General features: G+C 44.4%; 1 protein-coding gene across 1 annotated transcript in view; it reads left to right on the top strand.

The window, feature by feature from the left end:
• The first annotated feature begins 3,996 nt into the window (after positions 1-3,996).
• Positions 3,997-21,973, top strand: part of LCAT (lecithin-cholesterol acyltransferase) — a 499,529-nt gene continuing 481,552 nt past the window's right edge. The window contains exon 1 of the mRNA XM_069217599.1: positions 3,997-4,184. Coding sequence (XP_069073700.1) covers positions 4,031-4,184 — 154 coding nt within the window. The 5' untranslated portion in view covers positions 3,997-4,030. The remainder of the gene's footprint in view (positions 4,185-21,973) is intronic.

The raw sequence follows: 21,973 nt of genomic DNA, 5'->3' as shown, positions 1-21,973 counted from the left end.
CACAGTAAGACAATAGCCCGGGCAGCCGCCACCGGAACTGTCTGCATGGGTGGTAGTCCCCTGTCCTGAGGGCTCCTGACTCAGTTCAGAGCGTGGGGGGTCCCCCTTCATGCATTTTGCAGGAGGGCCCCCTCAAGTTTTGTTATGCCACCGCAGTCAGGCTTCCCAGCCATACCATATAGTGCACCCAAATCCTCACAAAATAGTTTTCATTAATCACATAAATAAAGTTTAATTAAAATTTCAAATCATCCCATTACATTTTTGTCTATACACCATGACAGCGGGAACTGTCTATCCTCACTCCCCGTACTAATATCCAGTCCATATTTTTCATATCACAAATGTAGTAACAGCTTCTAGGTTAAATCTCAATAATCAGCATCTAAGACAATGGGAGCAGAGGAATGCATTTAAAAGATGACTTCCCAAGGTGGTGTCCGTGTTAAAAAACAATATTTCCTGTGCAGTTTTCAACTAGAACACTAGGCCACAACTGGGGTAGCGGTGATTCTATTGAAAAGTCCAAGGAACTACACATCTCAGGGAAATGTCACTGTATTGTGGGCCCTACCCTGATTTATTTTTCAGAATTTATTTCCAGCATATATAGGTAGTGTCAAAGCCAGGATTAGATGTTAAGTCTAGTGGTGGTGTCTGCCTACTTCTGTAAATTGCCTTCCTTGTTAGGGGTTCTGGCAAGTTCTTTTTTATATCACTCCCTGCCTTTATTGTGCGTACTTCTAACCCAACGCCCCTCTCCCCCTCCCGGTCCACTATTTTCACATAATGGGAAAAAGGCAGAAGTAGATGGTGAGCCCCTTCCTTTACGTCCTAGTTTATTAGGTGAATACTGGGAGGTATCTTTCCTGGATGCTGTTGCTCACCATTGGTGTTTCAGGTCTTAAGACTATTTCATTGAATTTAGATGACAGAGTTATTCATTTTCTTAAACTTCTCTCTCTAAAGCTGCCAATAGTGAGCAGTCAAGGCTACCTCCAGAAGTTGGTTACAGGTCGGAAATCAAATTCAGTTTGACAAAGTAATCAGACTAAATGAGATCAACAACTAGCTGAGCTATATATTTTTTAGGTCGAGGGCAGGCGTGGCCCGTACTTTAGGGCAGAGGGGCAACTCCCCCCCACCTTTTGCCACTCATGAAGAGTGTCCGTCAGGCTGGACAAAGGTCACTCTTCATGTTCAGGTCAGGCAGCCAGGAGCAGACATGCACGATTTGCGCAGACTCCTGACTGCCTGAGCTACATTTTTCTGGGCTGAGGAGGTCACAGGTCCTATGGGCGTGACCTCCTTGGCTCAGCAAAGGTGCCTTGAGGCCCACCCCCGAGTGACAAGGAAAGCGTCACCCATTGACTTCGACCTGGGTGCTTCAGGTTTAAGCCCTGAAGCGCCCAGGGCGAGAGTCAATCAGTGACACTTCGTCACAGAGTGGGGTGGGGTCAGCAGTCTCACTGACCCAATCCCACTCTGTGACGAGACTAGGACTGCTGCCTTCCCTCATTGGCTGACCTAAGGTCAGCCAGTGAGGGAAGGCAGCAGTCTCAACCCTCCTGGGACCTCCTAGGGTGAAGGTAAGTGTGTGTGTGATCTTTTAAAATGAATGTTTGGTGCGTGCGTGCATGGTTGAATGTTATGAGTGTTAATGGATTTGCGTGCGTGCATGTGAAAGAATGAGTGTGTGTGTGATTCCTGCCCGCCACCCTCCCTCCTAAAGTTGCCGGCCGCCACTGGTCGAGGGAGCAAGTGCTCTGGCCTGTTGTAATCTATCTGTGGGCTTTTAAACATGCCCCCACATGCCCATTACTACCACTCGTTCATGGGTTTGCCTTTCAAAAATCCTTTTATCGTTGGTAAATGCTTTATGTTTGTCACTCCTTGCGGCAGTTTTGTTACTGCCTTGGCCATTACATGGATAATTGCACATTTGCCGATACGTTTGGCTGAGAGCGAACTTCTTTTTCCTTTTGTGTCTCTCCTTCACGCTCATGCTCATGGGAGGCGTGGTGCTTTGAATCAGCTTGCTTATGTCAATTGTTTTATTTTTCATTTTCAATTTATGTGGCAAGAAAAGTCCAGTTAGGAATTTACAACGATAATAGCTCTAACTCGAGCACACGCCAGACCCATTGCACTGCAAATGCTTGTTTTATTTTTAATTCCTCAACCCCATTCTCTGAATCACACCTTCTGTGTTTTTAAAGAAAAACGCAAATTCCCGCTGCTCCCCAGCAAATGTCTTCTAATGTGTCCAAGTGCACAAATTGTCTCCACGCGCTGAAAGTGTGCGAACTGAGAAGAAAAGTTGGCCATTCTAGGCATTAGGCACATTGTATTGTATTGTATTGTAATCGTACTTATATAGCGCTTACTACCCCTGACGAGGCATCGAAGCGCTTTTCAGTGAGTAGCACGCTACTCTAGAACCCAACAAGAATTAGTGATGGATTAGTATCGGGAAATAATGAGTACAGTTTTAGTATTATTATGAGTTCATTTGAGCCGCAGATATGAGAGTTTGTTATTTAGATTGACAGGAGTAATGGAGGGGTGGAGGAGGAAAGAAATCCAGAAGTGTTAATTGGGAGTATATCCTTAATTTACTCAACCCAAAGGCTTGGGATGAGTAAAGGGGGATGGAGGAGGGAAGAGTATGTGGAAGGGTTAGGGAGAGCATAGTAGCTATGTGAGATAAATGTGGGAGAATTTAGAAGGTTGTGTGGGAGGTCACAGTAGTAGAGTGAGGTTTGGTGAGTTAGATGTGGAAGCGGAGGGAACAGCTTAGGCAGAGTTATTTAGGAGATGAAAGTAGTAGAAAGGATTTGGGATGAGTCAGAGTGAGAATGGAGGATAGTTTGATAGAGACATGACATATGATGATGGGTAGATAAGTGTGATAAAATGAGAGCAGGAATTCATAGATATCTAGTATAACAAATCACCCAGGAGCCATGCAATGGCCCACGAACATGCCAAGCACAGAAACAACATATTTATATTTATCGGACTTGACAAAATCCGACTCCCTGGATTTTACGGGGTTAACATACCAAAGCATATCCTGATATTTACAGGTCTTTTTTTTACCAATAAATATAGTCAAGTTTTACCCACCCAAACTTTTCAAGGGCAAAACAAAGGGGGCGGGAATTGTTACACGTCAAACTCCTATTTGCAATATGTGTGGTAACAGAAATGAATACACATAACGCCATAAATCGGGCCATTCGCGACGAGGGCCGTAGTCGGAGCACCCTCATCTAAAGGAATATGGAGAGGCACTCATTGGCGATCAGTCCTTACCAAACGCCAGCTGAGTAAGCCTTGCTCATATTTCTAATTAGCCAGAAATGGTACACATGAGCCAAGTTTAAATGTAAATGTAAATTAGCACTTGTATAGCGCACTACTCACCCGTTAGGGTCTCATGGCGCTGTACTCATACCGCTATGGAACCCCTCCTGGCTTTTCCCTGTGAGGTGCCCACTCCTGAGCACCCCCAGGGTGAAGCCAGGCATCCAAGCGCTGTTGGGGCCTTGTGGAGATTAAGCAAGCTATTGCCCAGAGTTGGACCCATGAATTAGATTAGGCACCAAGGCAAGAATTATCTGGTCAAGGGGAATTGAGCCCAAGACCTGCCGAAGCGGGACTTGAACCCTGGTCTTGAGCCAGATCTCTGCTTCAGGGTCTGCGCTCTAACCATTGAGCCACACTTCTCCACGTAGTGTAGCTGGTCATATGACCCTGGAGCCTGGCCACCGACCAGCTCTGGCTCAGTTTTAAATCTGCCAGTGACCATTTCAGCTCCTCAGTTCTACCCGACAGTGTTGTCTGTGACTGAGGCTTTACCCAAGAGTTACACAAGTCCTTGGTCAGGCGAATGATGTGCTCACAGCGCCCTCTTTTTACACGCCCCCGCCCTCGCCCCTCCTCGCCTTTTAGCCCTGACCTCGCTGAGCCCTGATAAAAAACATCTGTTTGTTGAGAAGAGCTGCACTCACAGCCTGCCTCAGCCATGGAGGGACACGGACGCACTTTTCGGCTGTTCTCCCTGCTCCTGGTCCTGGTGGGCCACCCCGCCTCGGCCTTCTGGCTGTTTAACGTTCTTTTCCCTCCTCAGGCGACGCCTGAGATCGACATGAAAAACAACACCCCACCAGTTCTTATCGGTAAGATTTCATCTTAAACTGACGATGTAACCTGCGCTGCTTCCTCAGCACCCAAAGTATCCCATCAGGCCCAATGGGAACGAAGGCTTCTTCTATACAACTTAACATCGCCTGTTCTTTGTTTTTTTTTTACAAAGCACGTGCACGAAAGTAGAATTTAGCAGAAGTTTTCGTTTTCATTAATAATGAAAGATAAACGTGGCTCGTGCGGACAATTTCCATTTTTACCTGAGGTTATGGCTTCAGGGGTTATGGTACAGCCGTTTGTCTGCGGGTTGCTTCACAATACATTTATTTAGTGTTGCTGCTGTATAGTCTTTTTGCTGCATGCTACACCAGTTACAACGTATATAACAAAAAATACTTACGAAAATGCCAGTCATTAAATGTTGTGAGTTGACACATCACTCATACCGTAATTGCCTTGATTGAAGATACTGTGCAGCGTGATATAGCATGGACGTGTGAGATCTGCAGTTGCGCTATGGAAGTTATTATTTGGCAATGGGGCAGGGGAAAACAGGGATCCAAAGTGACGACGGGTGAAGGGAAGACATCCAATATTTGTTTTTAAACAGTGTTTCATGCCACACTCCAGCAGTTCTAAGCACAGTGCAGTGCAGGAAATGAGGGGAATCCTGTCGGATACCGGCCCGACCAGCTCTTTCTGACCTGAATCCGGCCGACCTAGTGATTTATACATTGCTTAATTTTTAAATAAAAACGTGCCAGTGCCCAAAGCCCTCCTCTTAAACACGCGGCTGCTGCTATTAAATGTGGGAACACGGAATACTGAGGCAGCGTAATCCTGAAGCCGTTTCTGGTCTCTTCAATCATTTACAGCCACCCCTTGCCCCTTCAGCTCACACTTGCAGATTTATACATTCTCCCTTTGTGACCCTTTTTCGTTTTTCTCTTCCTCCATCTTTCTCATATGTGTCTTTTGCTTGCAGTAAATGCTTGAGGCAAAAAAATAAGTGCCGGCCCTTAAAATAAAATCAACAAGCACAAATTAAATTGTGCCCTTTCAACCCAGCAAAATAAACCCTGTTGTCAGGTATAAATCTCCCTTGGTAATTCACATAGGTCACCTCTAGGGCAGGCCCCAGAGGGCAGGGTGCATTGTACTTAAAAAGCAGGACATATGTTTTTGTGTTCAACATGTCCCTGTAGTGAAAAAAACTCCTAAATGTGTTTTAACTACTGTAAGGCATACATCTCGCAAAGAATAACTTTGAGCTGTCTTATTACATTTAAATAAGTGCTAACTTTTGTTTGGGCGCAGGTAGAAATGTCCTGTTTGGACTCGAATGAACTGTATTTAAAATCCTCTTTAGCAGTAAAGTCGCACTTCAGATTGCAATTTTGAATATGCCACTTTTAGCTGTTGGCATTTTCCTGCCCTAAACTTTCTATGGCCTTCTTGGAGTTTTCAGCTGCCTTTGCTTGTTAAATGTGCCTGCATCACGAATGCATATTGAGCCCAGACAGTGAACAAAAGGACCTATGTGTAGCTGGGAGAGTACCCTCTGCAAGAATAGGAGGTGCGGGACAGTTCCCTGGCCCAGTTACATTTCAAAGGAGCTGCCTCTGCAGACTCTGAAATACTCAAAAAAATCTCAACACCAGGCTTTTGTCACCCCAGACATCTTGAGACCTAGGTAGCTAGGAAGGAAATTCCAGAACCATCTGTTAGAGAGAAAAATTTGGAGGTTTTCTCCCACTTCAAAGCTGGCACCAGGTATAAATAGTGGACCCTCAAACCTACTCTTCAGTGGACTCCTGGACCAGAGGAAGACTACAGAAGGACTGCCTAGTACTCTGGAGGACTGCCCTGCTGCTTGAGGCTTACCTTGCTTCTCAGGAGAATGTTCTGCTTTCTGTGGCCTACTTTGCTTCTCAAAGGAATGCCCTCTTCCTACCAGAGGCCTGCCCTGCAGCTTGAGTCCTGCCTTGTTCTTCAGAAGACTCATCTGCTGCTTAAAGCCTGTCTTGCTAATAGATGGAGTGAGGACCATCTTCTGGACCCAGGACTACAGATGACTCCAACGGTCAATTGGCTGACCTCCTGATTTGGGCTACAGGGACACAACACACTCCTGAGGCCTCCTTGCATAGCTGACCTGCTGCAACCGGCTGTGCTTGAGTCCTATGGGCCTCAGCTCGAGTGAGTTCCTGATCCCCAAGATGTGCTTCCCCAGGTCTAAGGCCCTTTGCTGGCATCCAGTCAGTTGAGCCCCTTCTGTGAAATCATTAAAAGTTTTGAACTCTGCGCACCAACTTTGAAAAGTTAATGTTTTCAGCTCGACTAACCTGGTCCCTGTATCCAGTCCGCACACCACTGTGGTCGGCCTAAACTTGTGACTTTGTACCAATCTAGCACAACCAGATACCCATAGTTAGCACTGTCGCGTACGCTCTCATTATCCTAATGAGACTACTGGATTCGGGCGGCAGAATCACTTGTACTGTGGTGGACTGAGCCTTAACCCACTACAGGTGACACCTGTCGGCCTAATCCGGGTTTTATTCTGGCTAACTAGCAGTGCCTCATCTCTACTCAAAATGCAGCAATGACTGGGCAACCGAGCGCATGACACAAATGACTCCTCAGGGAAATCGTGGTCACTCAAATCTCATCTGTTTCTCTCAGTTACATTAGTCTCACATATGCAAGGACAACCAGAGGCAGAACATAGTTCAAAAAGGTTTTATTGAAGTAACTGCATCTTAGATAATAAAGCATGAATTGCAATAACTGGGACGATGAGGCATGACAGGATTAAAATTGTGACAAGGAGAGTAAAACATAAAAATAACGCTACCATATTGTCACTAAGATCATTAAGAATAGCCCCTACCTAGGCTATGTTAGAGCACAGCATGTTAAGCTCTAATTCTGTCTTTCAAGTTCCCCTGGGAAGACATCATCCCTCATACCTGAGCAAGAGACCTGTAGTCTACATAAGCAGCTGCAGCAAAGCACTCAGCAATCAGCATACAGTCGTGGCCATCTGGCTTGAATCTCCCTCTAACGTACATGGGTCAAAGCAGTGTTTTTATAATAGAACAGCTGATGTTCCAAGAAAGGATCCCCATGGAAGAGTGTGTATGTTTCTGTGAACATTAGAGACAAAACGTACCACTTTTGCCGGCAACCTATCTTACTGCAGCCTTGAGAAAAGCACAGAGTGAAATAAATGTCTTTTATAAGAATGCAGTGCTGGCTTAAGCAAAGAAAAGATAGATACAGAAAATAAAACAAGACCGCAAATGAGGCTATTGTTAAAATAATAAAACAAAGCTGAATAAAATATATCTAGGTTAAAATGCACAGCAGCAGGCTTAGTTTGCTAAAATAATGTGTATGAAGCTATAACTAAAATGCCTACACAACACCCTCCCCTTTGCAGTTCAAAGGTGGTTCAAACCCTAATTATGTATAAAAGCTACTAATATTCATCCTAAGGCATATATATATATATATATATATATAAATGTAAATAATGACAAGTTAAAAAGACACTTGAGCATGTATTAGAAGGACAATTTAATATGTTAAATGTGGCTTCAAAAAGACAAATTTCAAAAGTCAGAGTAATTTTGGAAGTTGCCGATTGACTCTGGGATGACTGAAGACAGGAAATCTTCCACTTCAGCAGGTGGTAAAGTAGGAAGTTAATTGCCAAGGAAAACCAAGGAGCATTTGTGTTCCAAAGCCTGAGCTCCAGCCAAGGCAGCAGCATTCCGTGGTGTGCTCAACAATGAGTTTAGAGCTGCATAATCCACAAAGGGCAACTCATAAGCATCTTACCGTAGCAAACGTACCTTCAACGCACATGTCTGGTAATGAGCCCTCAGCGAGAACATCAACAGATCAGTATCCAATGAAAGCAAGCACTGTGTAGAAAGACAAGCTTTTAGTGCATGTCCAAACGAGCACCAGAGACACCAAAACATGGGTTGCACACAATGCAAAACCGATCTGAATGACAAAGACCAGTCACACTCCAATTGCTCCAGGAGTGATGCTCCAAAGTACTGCATCATGCGTTCATGACACAGCTGCGCTGGTGGAAGCGCTTTCCTCATTGTTGTGTCGGAACAGTCATTGCGCAGAAAAGGTAGCAATAGCAAAACGCCACCTTATTATGGCCAAAGTTATTGGAAATCCCCCGAAAATACTGGAGAATATTGAGTGGATGGCTGGAGGTAGTATGCCAAATATAGAGGAGAAAGTGTGAACGAAACCAGAACCAACAGCCTTAAAGAAATTTGTGATTCCAGTAGTACTGGGTGCATTAAATATTCGTCTCACGAGCTCACCAAAGTGTCTCAGAAAGTTAGTACTTAAAAGGGACTGTATCTCTGCTGATGACCTTGCAACCTGAAATGCATAGGTCTCACATGCAGGTGTATGCGCCACTTGTTTTTGAAACAATAAAGCCTTGAGTCTTCTCAACTTGTCAAAATTCACATTTGAAGTAATGATATGGGGCCAAATCTCAGCTACTTCCCTGTGTGGTATGGGAGGAAAAAGTACATTCCCGCAGCATGTAACAATCTTAGAGACCGAAACAACATAAACTATTCCAACCCGCATCACTATTGAGGAGGACAAAGCTGCCGTTCGAGAGCACCTGGAACGCAGGTCTAATCAAGGGGACTGTGAGGCCCTTCAGATAACAAACCAAGTTCTCTGCCGAAGCATTACATGCCCTGTGCAAGGACAGCTGTTTATAAACCATCAAATGGCTGACAGAAGTCTTGCACTCGCTACCGCTAAGAAGGACCTCTTTCATACCACTGAGACATTTGTACGAGAAGGGTAGCTCCCATACCTCATGGATGTAACTATCTCATAGCCTTTCATATCTGCCAACTGGAATGTGTTTTAAGCAGGACGTGAATTGAAGTGTTGAAATAGGCAGATTAATAACCCCGTGTATTAACCACTCTGTAGACTGTATTTTAGCCACAGTAAAAGGCAACTTTTCTAATTTTTCAATATTTATCATGACGTTAGTCGCTTCTTCCTTAGCCATTAGTTGTCGTGTTAAATTAAATGTGGAAAATATGTCCTTGCGCTAACGTGTTGCCAGGGAACGTGACCTGCCTTCAGTGTTTGTAGTGTCCAACCTAACTGAATAATGGACCATAGCTGATTCTGTCCATGTTGTAGGGAGGACATGTCACTTTGTATTATGTCTACTGCAGAAGAAATAATGTTGTTTAATGTATATATCCGGTCACACAGGGTATTAATACCATTATTTACAACAGCTAATGCCTTCTGTAAGTTTTCCTGATCTATTTGCCTTAACCGGGCGGCGGCTTCTTGTTGAGAAAGCTTCCAAATTTCATTATTGACTGCATATAAGAAGCTCTTTCTGGGTTGTTTTCTGGGGCCTAACAGGAAATCCTGTAAGTCAGTGTTATTAGACAGGAGACTGAAGTGTTCTCTAACAGCATCTAGTGAGGAACTCTTCAACCATTGTTGGCATAGTTTCCCTACACTGTATGTTGTTACTATACCCGCATGTTCAGATGACACATGGCGAGGGTCAGGCGTACTTGTTCTGAAACCCCCCGTGGAGTTTATAAAACGTTTATGACACCCATTGATATCTATTGGCCACAATAACCACCCGCCAGGACGTGACAGTGAACCATTAAACACGCCATTCTGGACCCATTCATCCAGCTGATCTTCAGTTGTATTTATCTATTTTTGCCATTTGTAAAATTTTGCTGGGGCAGGAATACTGGGTGCATTCAATTCCTTAATTTTTTCTAAGCCTAAACAGCTTGTCTGTAGTACAGTGTCATTTAAAAATATCATTTGAACAGGTATCAGGCATGCTCTGAATAAAGCTTCCTTTCCCCTTATTTACCAATTTTTTGTTCCCCACACTTTTTAAGTCAATCGACTTCAGCCAATATCCATAGTCTTCTATAGCCAACCGGGAAACAAAAGAATCAGAATAAATGAATTTTGTATCTGTCAGTAATATATGTATATTTTTCATCAATGGCAATTTGAAATAATATGACTCAGCATTTTTAACATTGTGCTCATAAAAATATGCACATTTTCAGAATATGTTTTAGAACTCCCTTGTGGTGGAGTTGGACAATGTTCCCATTGTGTGTAATTAAAAATAATTTTTGGGGTACGTGTTCTGTGAATGGAACGGTGTCCATAACAATTATAGCAAAACATGTTGCCATAATTCTCTTTGGATTGATAAACATCCTCACTTTCAAATAGAGTAAAATTCTGCAATTCAGTCATCATAGAATCAACTGTTTTCACATCCCAGTCATAAGAAACAACTCTGGGTATTATTACATCGTTCATGAAAAGTTTAAACACATATTGCATTTGAATGACCTCCGTTGGGCTGTTTATATCAAATGTGACTTTATCCCAAACAATCCCATCAGGAATTGGTATAGTGGAAATGTTCACGAAAGACAAGCCTCCGTGGACCTTGTGAGAAGAAAAATGGGGTTTTAAGACCTCATCCGCCAGTTCAATCGTTGATCTTTCAGGAAGGTAATGACCATGTATTAATAGAAAGAATGTAATAACAAAGCCAATCCAAAGGAGGAAAGCTTAAATAGTCAAGGAAAGCCACAGATAGGTCTGTGGGAAAATAAAGTAATTTGTTTTAAGTCAGTTTATCAGCTTACATGTCTTTGGTAGTTCAGGTGTAGAAGAGGCAAATGAGTCCAAAAAGGTGTCATTGATGTCGTCAAAGTATCCAGAAGCATATCGTGCAAAACCTGGAGCAGTATTTGAAGGAGGAGAACTGGTAGGGGTCTCATGCGGTGGTTCACTGTAAATGATGCCATCCATCTGTGTAGAAGTTGAATCAAATCTATCAGCAATTTCTGTGCTGTTTGTTGTAATAGATGTTAGTGGAACTAATGCAGCCAGCGTTTCTTAGAAACCTCAGGAGCTTGCTTGGTAGAATCTTTATTAGATTTACCCTGAAACTGTAGTTTTGTGAGTCTGGCCCCCAGACTATATCGACCAATACTAGAGTAAGTCTCCGCGATAATCTTTGTCAGCTCACGTTCTTCGTCCTGTGGAAAAACATCCCGGAGCCGCATGCCCACTGCTAGTGCCACTGCTTCCCCTTTAAGGTTACTCAGTATAATGAAAGATACAGTGGCAAAATTGCCCATAAGTTGCATCCACAAGTCCAGGGCCGGGGCAGCCCTGTATTCATCTTGAATTTGTTTTAACATCTCCAGTAAATTGGTGTTGGTGTACCATGTGCTGTAGTATAGAACGTGGCAAATACCGTGCCCCAATTGAGTTATATTCTATGGGAACCATCCCAAATGGCAAGCACATAGTTAATATCCTATGCTTATCCTGAGGTTCTGGATGGGGAAATACTGCTTCCAGTGCATTTATTTTTTTAGATAACCAAAACGGAATTGCTTCTCGTTTGGCGGGTACTTTACCCATGATGAAATGTACAGTCGCAGGATTAATGCCTGGCGTTACTGCATGTGGTTGCGCCTGGGCAGCACGTGCTGGGTTTGCATATAATTGTTGCATTACAAACTGTACTAATTGTCTGCATATTGCCGTACGCTCAGCATATAAGCGACGGACTTCAGCTACCGTCAAGGTTTGCTGCAGCAGGGTGGGGTGTATAAGTGGCCAATAAAGGCCAAGTAGGACTATCATTACTTAGAGGACCTAACCTAACATGGAAGATTGTATGTGGTAGGGCGCCATCAAGCCAATTATTAAGGCCTTGATAAGATAGAGGTATTTCTAGATATGCATATGCTCTACATTGTGCAGGTATGTTTGCAGGTGTGTAGTGGTGAAATGTATTTGTGTTCCCATCAGCTGCTGGAAATGTGACCCAAGAATAGAAAATTTCTGTTCTATAGGCTGGATGAGCCTCAACAACAAATGTAACAGGACCCCCCTAGGCTGGTAGGCTAGTGCCAATAAATGTGCAGTAAGGGGTGGTCGCATATTGACTGCAATTGCTACTTGTTGCGGGTTCGCCATGATGAATGATCAATTTTGTTCAGCGATAAGCACACCAAATGGGGATAATCCTTTTAGAGTTCAAGCTCAAACAACCTACAGCGTTAGTTAGGTACTCCCTATTTAGCTGAGGAGGAAAGTCCTCAATACCACGGACATCTCCGTATATAGTACTGAGGTGTCTTTGCATGTAGTGAGACAGAGATAGTCAGGAGGACCCGAAAACTAGTGCCTGAGTAAACGTTGATGGCGCCATGTCGTGTAGGCTCTCATTATCCTAATGAGACTATTGGATTCGGGCGGCAGAATCTCTAGTACTGTCGGGGACTGAGCCTGAACCCACTACAGGTGACACATGTCGGCCTAATCCGGGTTTAATTTTTGCTAACTAGCAGTGCTTCATCTTTACCCAAAAGCAGGGACGATTGGGCAACCAAGCGCATGACACAAATGACTCCTCAGTGAAATCGTGGTCAGTCAGATCTCATCTGTTTCTCTCAGTCATATTAGTCTCACATATGCAAGGACAATTAGAGGCAGGATATAGTTCAATAAGGTTTTTTTGAAGTAATTGCATCTTAGATAATAAAGCATCAATTGCAATTACTAGGACGATGAAGCATGACAGGATTAAAATTGTGACAAGGAGAGTGAGACATAAAAATAATGCTACCATATTGTCACTAAGATCGTTAAGAATAGCTCCTACCTAGGCTATGTTAGGGCACAGCATATTAAGCTCTAATTCTGCCCTTCAGGTTCCCCTGGGAAGACATCATCCCTCATACTTGAGCAAGAGGCCTGCAGTCTACATAAGCAGCTGCAGCAAAGCACTCAGCAATCAGCATACATTTGTGGTCATCTGGCTGGAATCTCCCTCTAACGAACATGGGTCAAAGTAGTGTTTTTATAATAAAACAGCTGATGTTCTAAGAAAGGATCCCCATGTAAGAGTGAGTATGTTTCTGTGAACATTAGAGACAAAACGTAACACTTTTGCCGGCAACGTATCCTACTGCAGCCTTGAGAAAAGCACAGAGTGAAAGAAATGTCTTGTTTAAGAACGCAGTGTTGGCCTAGGCACAGAACAGCTAGATAGAGAAAATAAAACAAGACCGTAAATGTGGTTATAGTTAAAATAATAAAACGAAGCTGAATAAAATATGTCTAGGTTAAAGTGCACAGCGGCAGGCTTAGTTTGCTAAAATAAAGTTTATGAAGCAATAGCTAAAATGGCTACACAACAGCACCTTCTTCTTCTTGGCGCTATTTTATCTTAAACATTTAAAATTCAGTATCTCCAGTTCTAATGATTGGATTTTTGTTGTTTTGGTCTTAAGTTATTTATCAAATCTTACTCTATTTGTCTAATGTAGTGTGGGATTTTTCTTATGTTGTGTTGTCAGTTTATTACTGTTTGTGTGCTGCATAGATACTTTACACATTGTTCTAAGTTAAGCCTGGCTTATTTTGTGCCAAGTTATCTGAGGGTTAAGCACAGGTTAATTTAGTGACATTTGTGGTTCACCATGACAAGGGCTGTAGTTGTTGTTTGAACAGGGTTTTCACTCCCCCCCCCCCCCATTAACAACCCAAGGGCAAATTTATCAATCTTTCACGCAGCAGAATGCAGTAAGCCACCTTGCTGCGCTACACAAAATGGAAAGGACGTCATGTTGCAAGGGTGCCTCCATTACAGGTATCCTAGGCTTGTTTTAGTGCTGGAAGAGACACTTTCCTGCACAAAAAGAATCCTGCGAGTCATTTTCCTCTTTGTATGTGTGCTGCAGAATGCAGCACACGTAGAAAGAGGTCAAAAAAAGAAGGAGAAATAAAGAAATGTAATCTCTTTACACCTAACCTGGGGAGTCATAGCATTTTGACGCATTCCCAGGTCCATCACTAATAGTATATCTGGGAATGCACCAAAATCCATTGGTGGATTCCTGGGAACACTCATGCTCCACCATGGAAACCCCCCTGGTAATGGAGAGATTTGCGGTGCCTTGCATTACTCTAAATTTATCAAGCCATGCAGGGCCACACAAAGTGGCCTTGCGTGGCTTGATAAATATCATGCAAGTTTTGCATCACTGTTGGAAATGGCCCTTTTTTCAGGGTTATCCGCAAACATTTTGCTCTGACCTCCTGTTTTTGACTGTGTGCTGCATTTCAGTTTTGCTGGCTTTAGCGCTCTGGGCACTTTACCACTGCTGACCAGTGATAAAGTGCATGTGTTCCCTCTCTGAATTATATTGGTGATTGATTTATCCATGAATCTCAAATTTGATTTACTAATAAGCCCCTAATAAAGTACACTATGTGTGCCCAGGGCCTGCAAATAAAATGCTACCAGTGGGCCCGCTGCACTGATTGTGCCACCCACATGATTAGCTGTGCAAGCATGTCTCAGACCTACCACTGCAGTGTCTGTGTGTGCAGTTTTAAACTGTCATTTCGTCTTTGCCAGTGCACCCACTTGCCAGGCTCAAACCTTCCCTTCTACTACATGTAAGTCACCTCTAAAGTAGGCCCAAGGCAGCCCCATGAGCAGGGTGTAGTGTATTTAAAAGGTAGGACATGGTGTGTGTTACATGTCCTGATAGTAAAATACTGCTAAATTTGTTTTTCACTACTGCAAGGCCCATCTCTCCCATAGGGTAACATTGGGCTTGCTTTGAAATATCTGTTAAAAATGTAATTTCCCATTAGGAGCAGATATACAGTTTGAGGTCTCTGATCTCACAATTTAAAAATACAGTTGGTTTTTGAATTGTAAGATTGTAAATAGCGCTTTTAGAAATTGGGCATTTTGTTGCTTAACTATTCTGTGCCTCTGCCCATCTGCTAAATAAACGTATGGGCCAGGATAACAGTTGCACTGTTTGTGCAGCCTAGACAGTCACACAAAGGAAGTTGAGGTGTACCCTACATATCCTGATAGCCCATCACCAGGCTGATGGGTCTTCCTGAGCTAGAGTGGTGGGAGAAACTGACACCTGCACCTGAATAGGGCTGTTCCTTTCCTCACACAAAGCAGTTTCCAACCCCCTGGAGTGTGTCTGGGGCCAGAGAAGTGAAAGGCAGGGTCTTGTGCACTACAAAGACTTCTCTTTGAAGTTTACCTACTTCAAAGACAGAAATGGGTGTAAGTACAGAACCTCTGACACCACTTTGTTAAAATACTTCTGGACTGAGGAAATTCTACCAGTAACCGCAACTGAAGAATAGATGCCACACTTGCCCTGTGGCTGTAGAATCGGCGCAGCACCTGTCTCACGGCTACAGAATTGATGCAACACCTGTTTCACTGTGGTCCCATCAACAAAGCACATCTGGATTTTCCACACATTGTTCCTTGGCATCAATTTTTCGTCGATCCTGCACCACAGTAAGGAACCGTGGCAAGCTTGTCTGGAAATCGATACATCGCCTTTCCTGCGAGGAAAGAATAGACGTGCCACCTCCACTTTCAGTACGGAACAGACCCATGGTCTCACGTGGGAGAAAATAATTGAGGCTTCACCTCCCCTGTGCAGTAAGGAACCAACGCATTGCTTTGTTTTTCCGGTGCCTCACCTCCCATGTGGGCTGAATCATCTCTTTTTTGACACATCACAGGTACTTTGTGCTAAAGAGACACATCCATCTATTCCTAGGGATTAAGACTTGATTAAAGTGTTAAAAAAGATATTTGGACTTGTGTATGTTGGAGTTTTGTCATTTTGGTCTTGTTTTACTCAGATAAATATTGGCTATTTTTCTAAACTGGTGTGGAGTACTTTTGTGGTGTTTTCACTGTGTTACTGTGTGCACAAATACTTTCACATTTGCTCTGAGATGAGCCTAACTGCTTGAGCCAAGCTACCAAGGGGGTGAGCAGGAGTTATCTTAACTGTGTGGCTCCCTTACCCTGACAAGTGTGAGGGTCCCTATTTGGACAGGGTGTAAACCACTGCCAACAAGAGATTCTGTTTCTAACAATCACACTTGCACCCCTTTGCATGGTGCAAGGGTGACTTAAAACCATAATAAATATGGCCCCCAATTTCTCACTGTGGTCCATCCAGACTTGAGGGCTTCTTGGTTTGGAATAGTTCTAGGATATCTAAGATTGGAGATGTGTGGGTGTCCAACCTATGAAGTCCTTTGAGCAGTTAGAGGAGGAATATGTATTAAAAAAGTCTAAGTTCTTCCTTTAGTTACAACTAAGACATACTATAGGGACAAAAGGCCAAATTAAACCCTGTACCAGACTTTAATCCACTGAAGTCCATAGTTACAATCAAAAAATTAGAAACAAAAGGAATTTTCAAGCTAAATAGAACACTTGTAAATAATTCCCCCAACCCCTTGTAATACTTAAGCAACGATGCAAACAGGAAGTGGAGGAATGCTTAGAACCAAAAATGGCAGCTACAGAGTCTCTAATATCGACTCGGCTAGGAGTCATACAATTTAGATATTCCCATATAATATTATTCAACAAGCAGTCTGTGGAAAAAGGGTAAAAGATCCAGCCCCGACAGTCTGAAATGCTGCTCAAGTAGAGGAACACTCATACACACAGTATGGGAATGTCCCATCATAAAAAATATTGGCCAAGAATAGTCTCAACTCTGGATCAGGTATTCGGCCTTCCTACTGTACAGACTCTGAAAACATTTATCCTAAATATACTACAGAGCTCTAATGGGAATGAAGGAGCGAGCATGTGTAAAATTGTCTTACTAGACCTACAATGCTGGCTAGAATGTTTGCAAAGCTAACTTTCCTTCTTGTGATTACGTTGGGAGGTTCTATTTCGTTGGGATGGACTGTTGTTATGAGTGCTCCAATAAACCCCATACTTTGGTACTTTACATAATGATTCAGGTAATTATTTACTACAATTTGATGATGATTTGACTTTGTGGAGCACTCACTACCAAGAAGAACCCTGTTTTCAGCACATAAGTTGTGTACTGCTGCTGCTGCTTCCAACGAGTGGAGCCTGCAGCGCGCTTCTCCTTCTCATTCCGTTGTGCGGAGATGACAGCGCTGTTCTAGGGTGTTTCGGAGCAACCACTGTGCTATTAAGTTTCACTGTGTTGTTCAGGATCAATCAGGAGGACTGACAGACAAGCAGTGCAAATATTGAGTGAATGCTTAACCGGTTAAAGTCATTGCATAGCGGCCTTTTAGGTACACTTCAGATCATACAGAGCACAGGGTACAATACAAAACAGTGTCATTGTTCAGCGGCCATCTTAGGTTTGCCATGTATGTTCCCAATGGTCTCACGTTACATGAATCAGCAACCTGTAAATCTTATTAGGCTAAATACATTCGTACTTTATTGGTCATTTTCTGAGACAGACACAACTTCTGCCTATACTGGAATTATTTGTTACATTTTAAAAAGATAAATAGAAGAATAGCAATGGTGATCTGCATTATATTTTAAATTTTAAATAATTTACTGGAACACATTTCACTGCTGTTTTATTCAGTGTCAAAAGTTAACTACAAAGTAACTTTCCGAATTATGTTTAAAATGAATAACACTTGGGGAAATCCACCTTTTCCATTGTTAAACCCTTCTAACGAAGCTACAATGATATGGGAAAAACAGTTTAGACATTTTAAAAATTATGGGCCTGATTCCGACCCTGGCGGTCATGGACCGCCAGCGCCGGGGACCGCGGATGCACCGCCAACACGCTGGCGGTGCATCCAGGCCAATTCTGACCGCGGCGGTAAAGCCACGGTCAGAAAAGGGAAACCGGCAGTTTCCCGCCGGTTTTCCCCTGGCCCGAAGAATCCTCCATGGCGGCTCTGCCTTCCGACCCCCTTCCCGCCAGCCAGGTTCTGGCGGTCAAAACCGCGGGTCAAAAACGGGTGTTGTGGGGCCCCTGGGGGCCCCTGCAGTGCCCATGCCAGTGGCATGGGCACTGCAGGGGCCCCCTAACAGGGCCCCACACAGATTTTCAGTGTCTGCATAGCAGACACTGAAAATCGCGACGGGTGCAACTGCACCCGTCGCACCCTTTCCACTCCGCCGGCTCCATTCGGAGCCGGCATCCTCGTGGAAGGGGGTTTCCCGCTGGGTGGGTGGGCGGCCTTCTGGCGATCGCCCGCCCGCCCAGCGGGAAACTCAGAATTACCGCGACGGTCTTTTGACCGCGCTGCGGTATTCTGGCGGTTCCCGTTTCGCGGGCGGCGGGAGCCGCCCGCCAAGATTAGAATCACCCCCTATATGTTGGTGATAAATGGAGATTCATTTGAGTCACACAGGAAGAAAGCACTACTACTTAATTTAATTGGATTCGAAGCTGAAGAAATGTTTGGACATTTACCTCCAATGTTGCTACCTCCTGGTACAGATGCAAGATATTATGATTGTTTTTCAGAAGCTGTAAAAGATTAAAGAAAACATTTTTAGAAGGGCCACACATTGTTCTGGAAAGATACAAGTTACCAAATGAGTCAGTTGACTCACATATTTCTGCATTAATAATTTTAGCTGCAGATTGTGATTTGGAGCAACAGAAGACATCTATATTAGAGATAAGTTAATTATTTTCTGCTCAAATAAGAAAATACAGGAACAACTGCTTTGACAATGCAATCCTACATTGAAAAAGACAACTGATACAGCTAAGAGTGTAGAATGTACAATTCAAAAATTCAAAACTATTAATGTTGATGACATAAACAAAGATATCACAGCTTTATCTTTACATGACACTGAGAAAGGTTAGTCTACTACCAAAGGAAATGTTTTGAAAGGAAAACAAGTCAATGTGAACAAACAAAGTACTAGATATAGGGGGTTATTACAACTTTGGAGGAGGTGTTAATCCGACCCAAAAGTGACGGTAAAGTGACGGATATACCACCAGCCATATTACGAGTCCATTATATCCTATGGAACTCGTAATACGGCTGGTGGTATATCCGTCATTTTACCGTCACTTTTGGGACAGATTAACACCTCCTCCAAAGTTGTAATAACCCCCATAATGCCAGTAGGGTATATTGTGACAAATGTGGTTCTGAAACACATTCTTTACAGTTTTAAGTTTTGTCCAGCTAAAGGTAAAAAATGTTTTAAGTGCAAAAAAATGGGTCATTTTGGTAATGTATGCAGATCAGTTTCTAACAGAAGAATCTTTGCAGTAATGGAAGACACAGAGGGGGTCATTCCGACCCTGGCGGTCCAAGACCGCCAGGGCCGGGGACCACGGAAGCACCGCCAACAGGCTGGCGGTGCTTCCCAGCCCATTCTGACCGCAGCGGTAAAGCCGCGGTCAGAAAAGGGAATCCGCCGGTTTCCTGCCAGATTTCCGCCGGATTTCCCGCCGGATTTCCCCTGCATGGGCTGAATCTCCATGGCGGCGCTGCTTGCAGCGCCGCCATGGAGATTCCGACCCCCTTCCCGCCATCCTGTTTCTGGCGGTTTTTACCGCCAGGAACAGGATGGCGGGAACGGGTGTCATGGGGCCCCTCGGGGCCCCTGCACTGCCTATGCCACTGGCATGGGCAGTGCAGGGGCCCCCTAACAGGGCCCCACCATGATTTTCACTGTCTGCTTAGCAGACAGTGAAAATCGCGACGGGTGCAACTGCACCCGTCGCACCCCTGCAACTCCGCTGGCTCCATTCGGAGCCGGCTTCATTGTTGCAGGGTCTTTCCCGCTGGGCCGGCGGGTGCTCCTTTGGCGGGCGCCCGCCGGCCCAGCGGGAAAGCCAGAATGGCATCCGCGGTCTTCTGACCGCGGAGCGGCCATTTGGCGGTGACCGCATGGCGGGCGGCGACCGCCGTCCGCCGCGGTCAGAATGACCGCCAGAGTCTGAAAATGGTATGGAAGATTGTTGGAGTTGGCCATTGTGGAAGGGTCATCCCCAATCTTTTTGCCTCCTTCCTCCAATTTTTTCTGAACAGTTTTTGTTGGCTTTAGGACTCTGGGCACTTTCCACTGCTAAACAGTGCTAATGTGCATGTGCTCTCTGTGTAACTTGTAGTGTTGATTGGCTTTCCATGATTGGCATATTTTATTTACTAGTAAATCCCTAGTAAAGTGCACCAGAGGTGCCCAGGACCTGTAAATCAAATGCTACTAGTGGGCCTGCAGCATTGGTTGTACCACCCACATTAGAAGTCCTGTAAACATGGCACACACCATGCCACTGCAGTGTCTGTGTGTGCAGTTTAAAACTGCGAAATCGACTTGGCAAGTGTACCCACATGCCAGGCTTAACTCTTCCCTTTTTATACATGTAAGGCACCCCTAAGGTAGGCCCTAGATAGCCCCGTGGGCAAGGTGCAGTGTATGTTAAACATGGGACATGTACTTATGTGTTTTACATGTCCTGACAGTGAAATACTGCCAAATTAGGTTTTCACTCTTGCAAGGCCTATCTCTCTCATAGGTTAATAAGGGGGCTGCCTTTAAATATCATTAAAGCGCAGGTTCCCTTTGGGGGATGATAGAAATATGGAGTCTAGGGTCTCTGAACTGACAATTTAAAAATACCTCTTTTAGTGAAGTTGGTTTTGAGATTGTGTGTTTGAATATACCACTTTTAAATCTTTTTTTGCTTAAATCATTCTGTGACTCCCTGTCTGGGTCAGTTTGACAGTTAGGCTGTTTTCACATCTCCTCTGTACAGTGACACAAAGGGAGCTGGGGTGTAGCCTGCATATACTGGTGGGCCATCTGGGCTGGAGGGGAGGGGAGGAGTGGCTACTTACACCTGAAGGGGCTGTGCCTGCCCTCACACAATGCAGTCTCTAACCCTCTGATGTGTGTCTGGGGCCTGGCCTGGGCAAGGCAGAATCTTGAAAACAACAGGGACTTCTCTTTGAAGTAGGCCTACTTCAAAGGCAGAAATGGGTATAAGAAGAGGCCCCAAAACCCCTGAAAATAAGATTACTTCTGGAATCAAGAGGAACCGCTGCCCAGGTGAAGAGCTGGAGAAGCTAGAGGAGGAGTACTGTCCCTTTGCCTGTGACTGTGCTTTGCCGGGTTGGCCTGCAGTAGCTGCTTCTACCTGAGAGAGAACAAAGACTGACTTTTGTGTGACTTCTCACTGGTGAAGACTTTCCAAGGGCTTGAACTGAGCTTGCCTCCTGTTGTTGAAGACTCAGGGACAACAAAGACTTCTCTCTGACTGCTCTTGGGCTTTCCGCTAAGAGTACTGCCTGCCAAGTAGTGCCCTAACCTGTCTCTGGGCCTTTGAAAGGTGCAGCTGGTGGAAAAGGACAGAAATCCACACCAAGACAGCTGTGGGGGGGAAACTTTCAATGCACCACCCACCACGCGGCTGCTAAATGACGCCCTGACGGCATCGTAGCTAAAATTGATGCTCCACCTGCATCACAACTGGGAGACCGATGCACAACACCTGCAACGGCTACTGTTAATGACGCAAGCCCCCACTAAGTGTGGGTTCCCGACACCGTGCGAGTGGGTTTCAACGCAACATTGCTGGGCACGGAAAATCAACCCAAAGCCTGCCCAGACCCGAGGTGCCCGTCTGGGATTGACGCATCGCTCTCTTGCAGGAGAGAAGAAATGACGCACGCTAACCCGCCTGGAGGAGGAACTACTCACGGTCTCTCTTGGGAATGAGAAATTGACACATCGCTGGCCTTTTTCAAATAACACTTGCCTGCGCAGCTTTATGTGGCTTTATTGCGACACCACCCATGTACTTTTGTGCAAAAACAGCATTCTCACTGTTTTCTAAAGATTTAAGACTCTTTTCCTTTTAAATTCGTA

Source organism: Pleurodeles waltl, chromosome 12, assembly GCF_031143425.1.
Source record: "Pleurodeles waltl isolate 20211129_DDA chromosome 12, aPleWal1.hap1.20221129, whole genome shotgun sequence".
NCBI lineage: Eukaryota > Metazoa > Chordata > Amphibia > Caudata > Salamandridae > Pleurodeles > Pleurodeles waltl.
The sequence above is the reverse complement of the archived record's forward strand: the minus strand, read 5'-3'. Positions and strand labels throughout refer to the sequence as shown.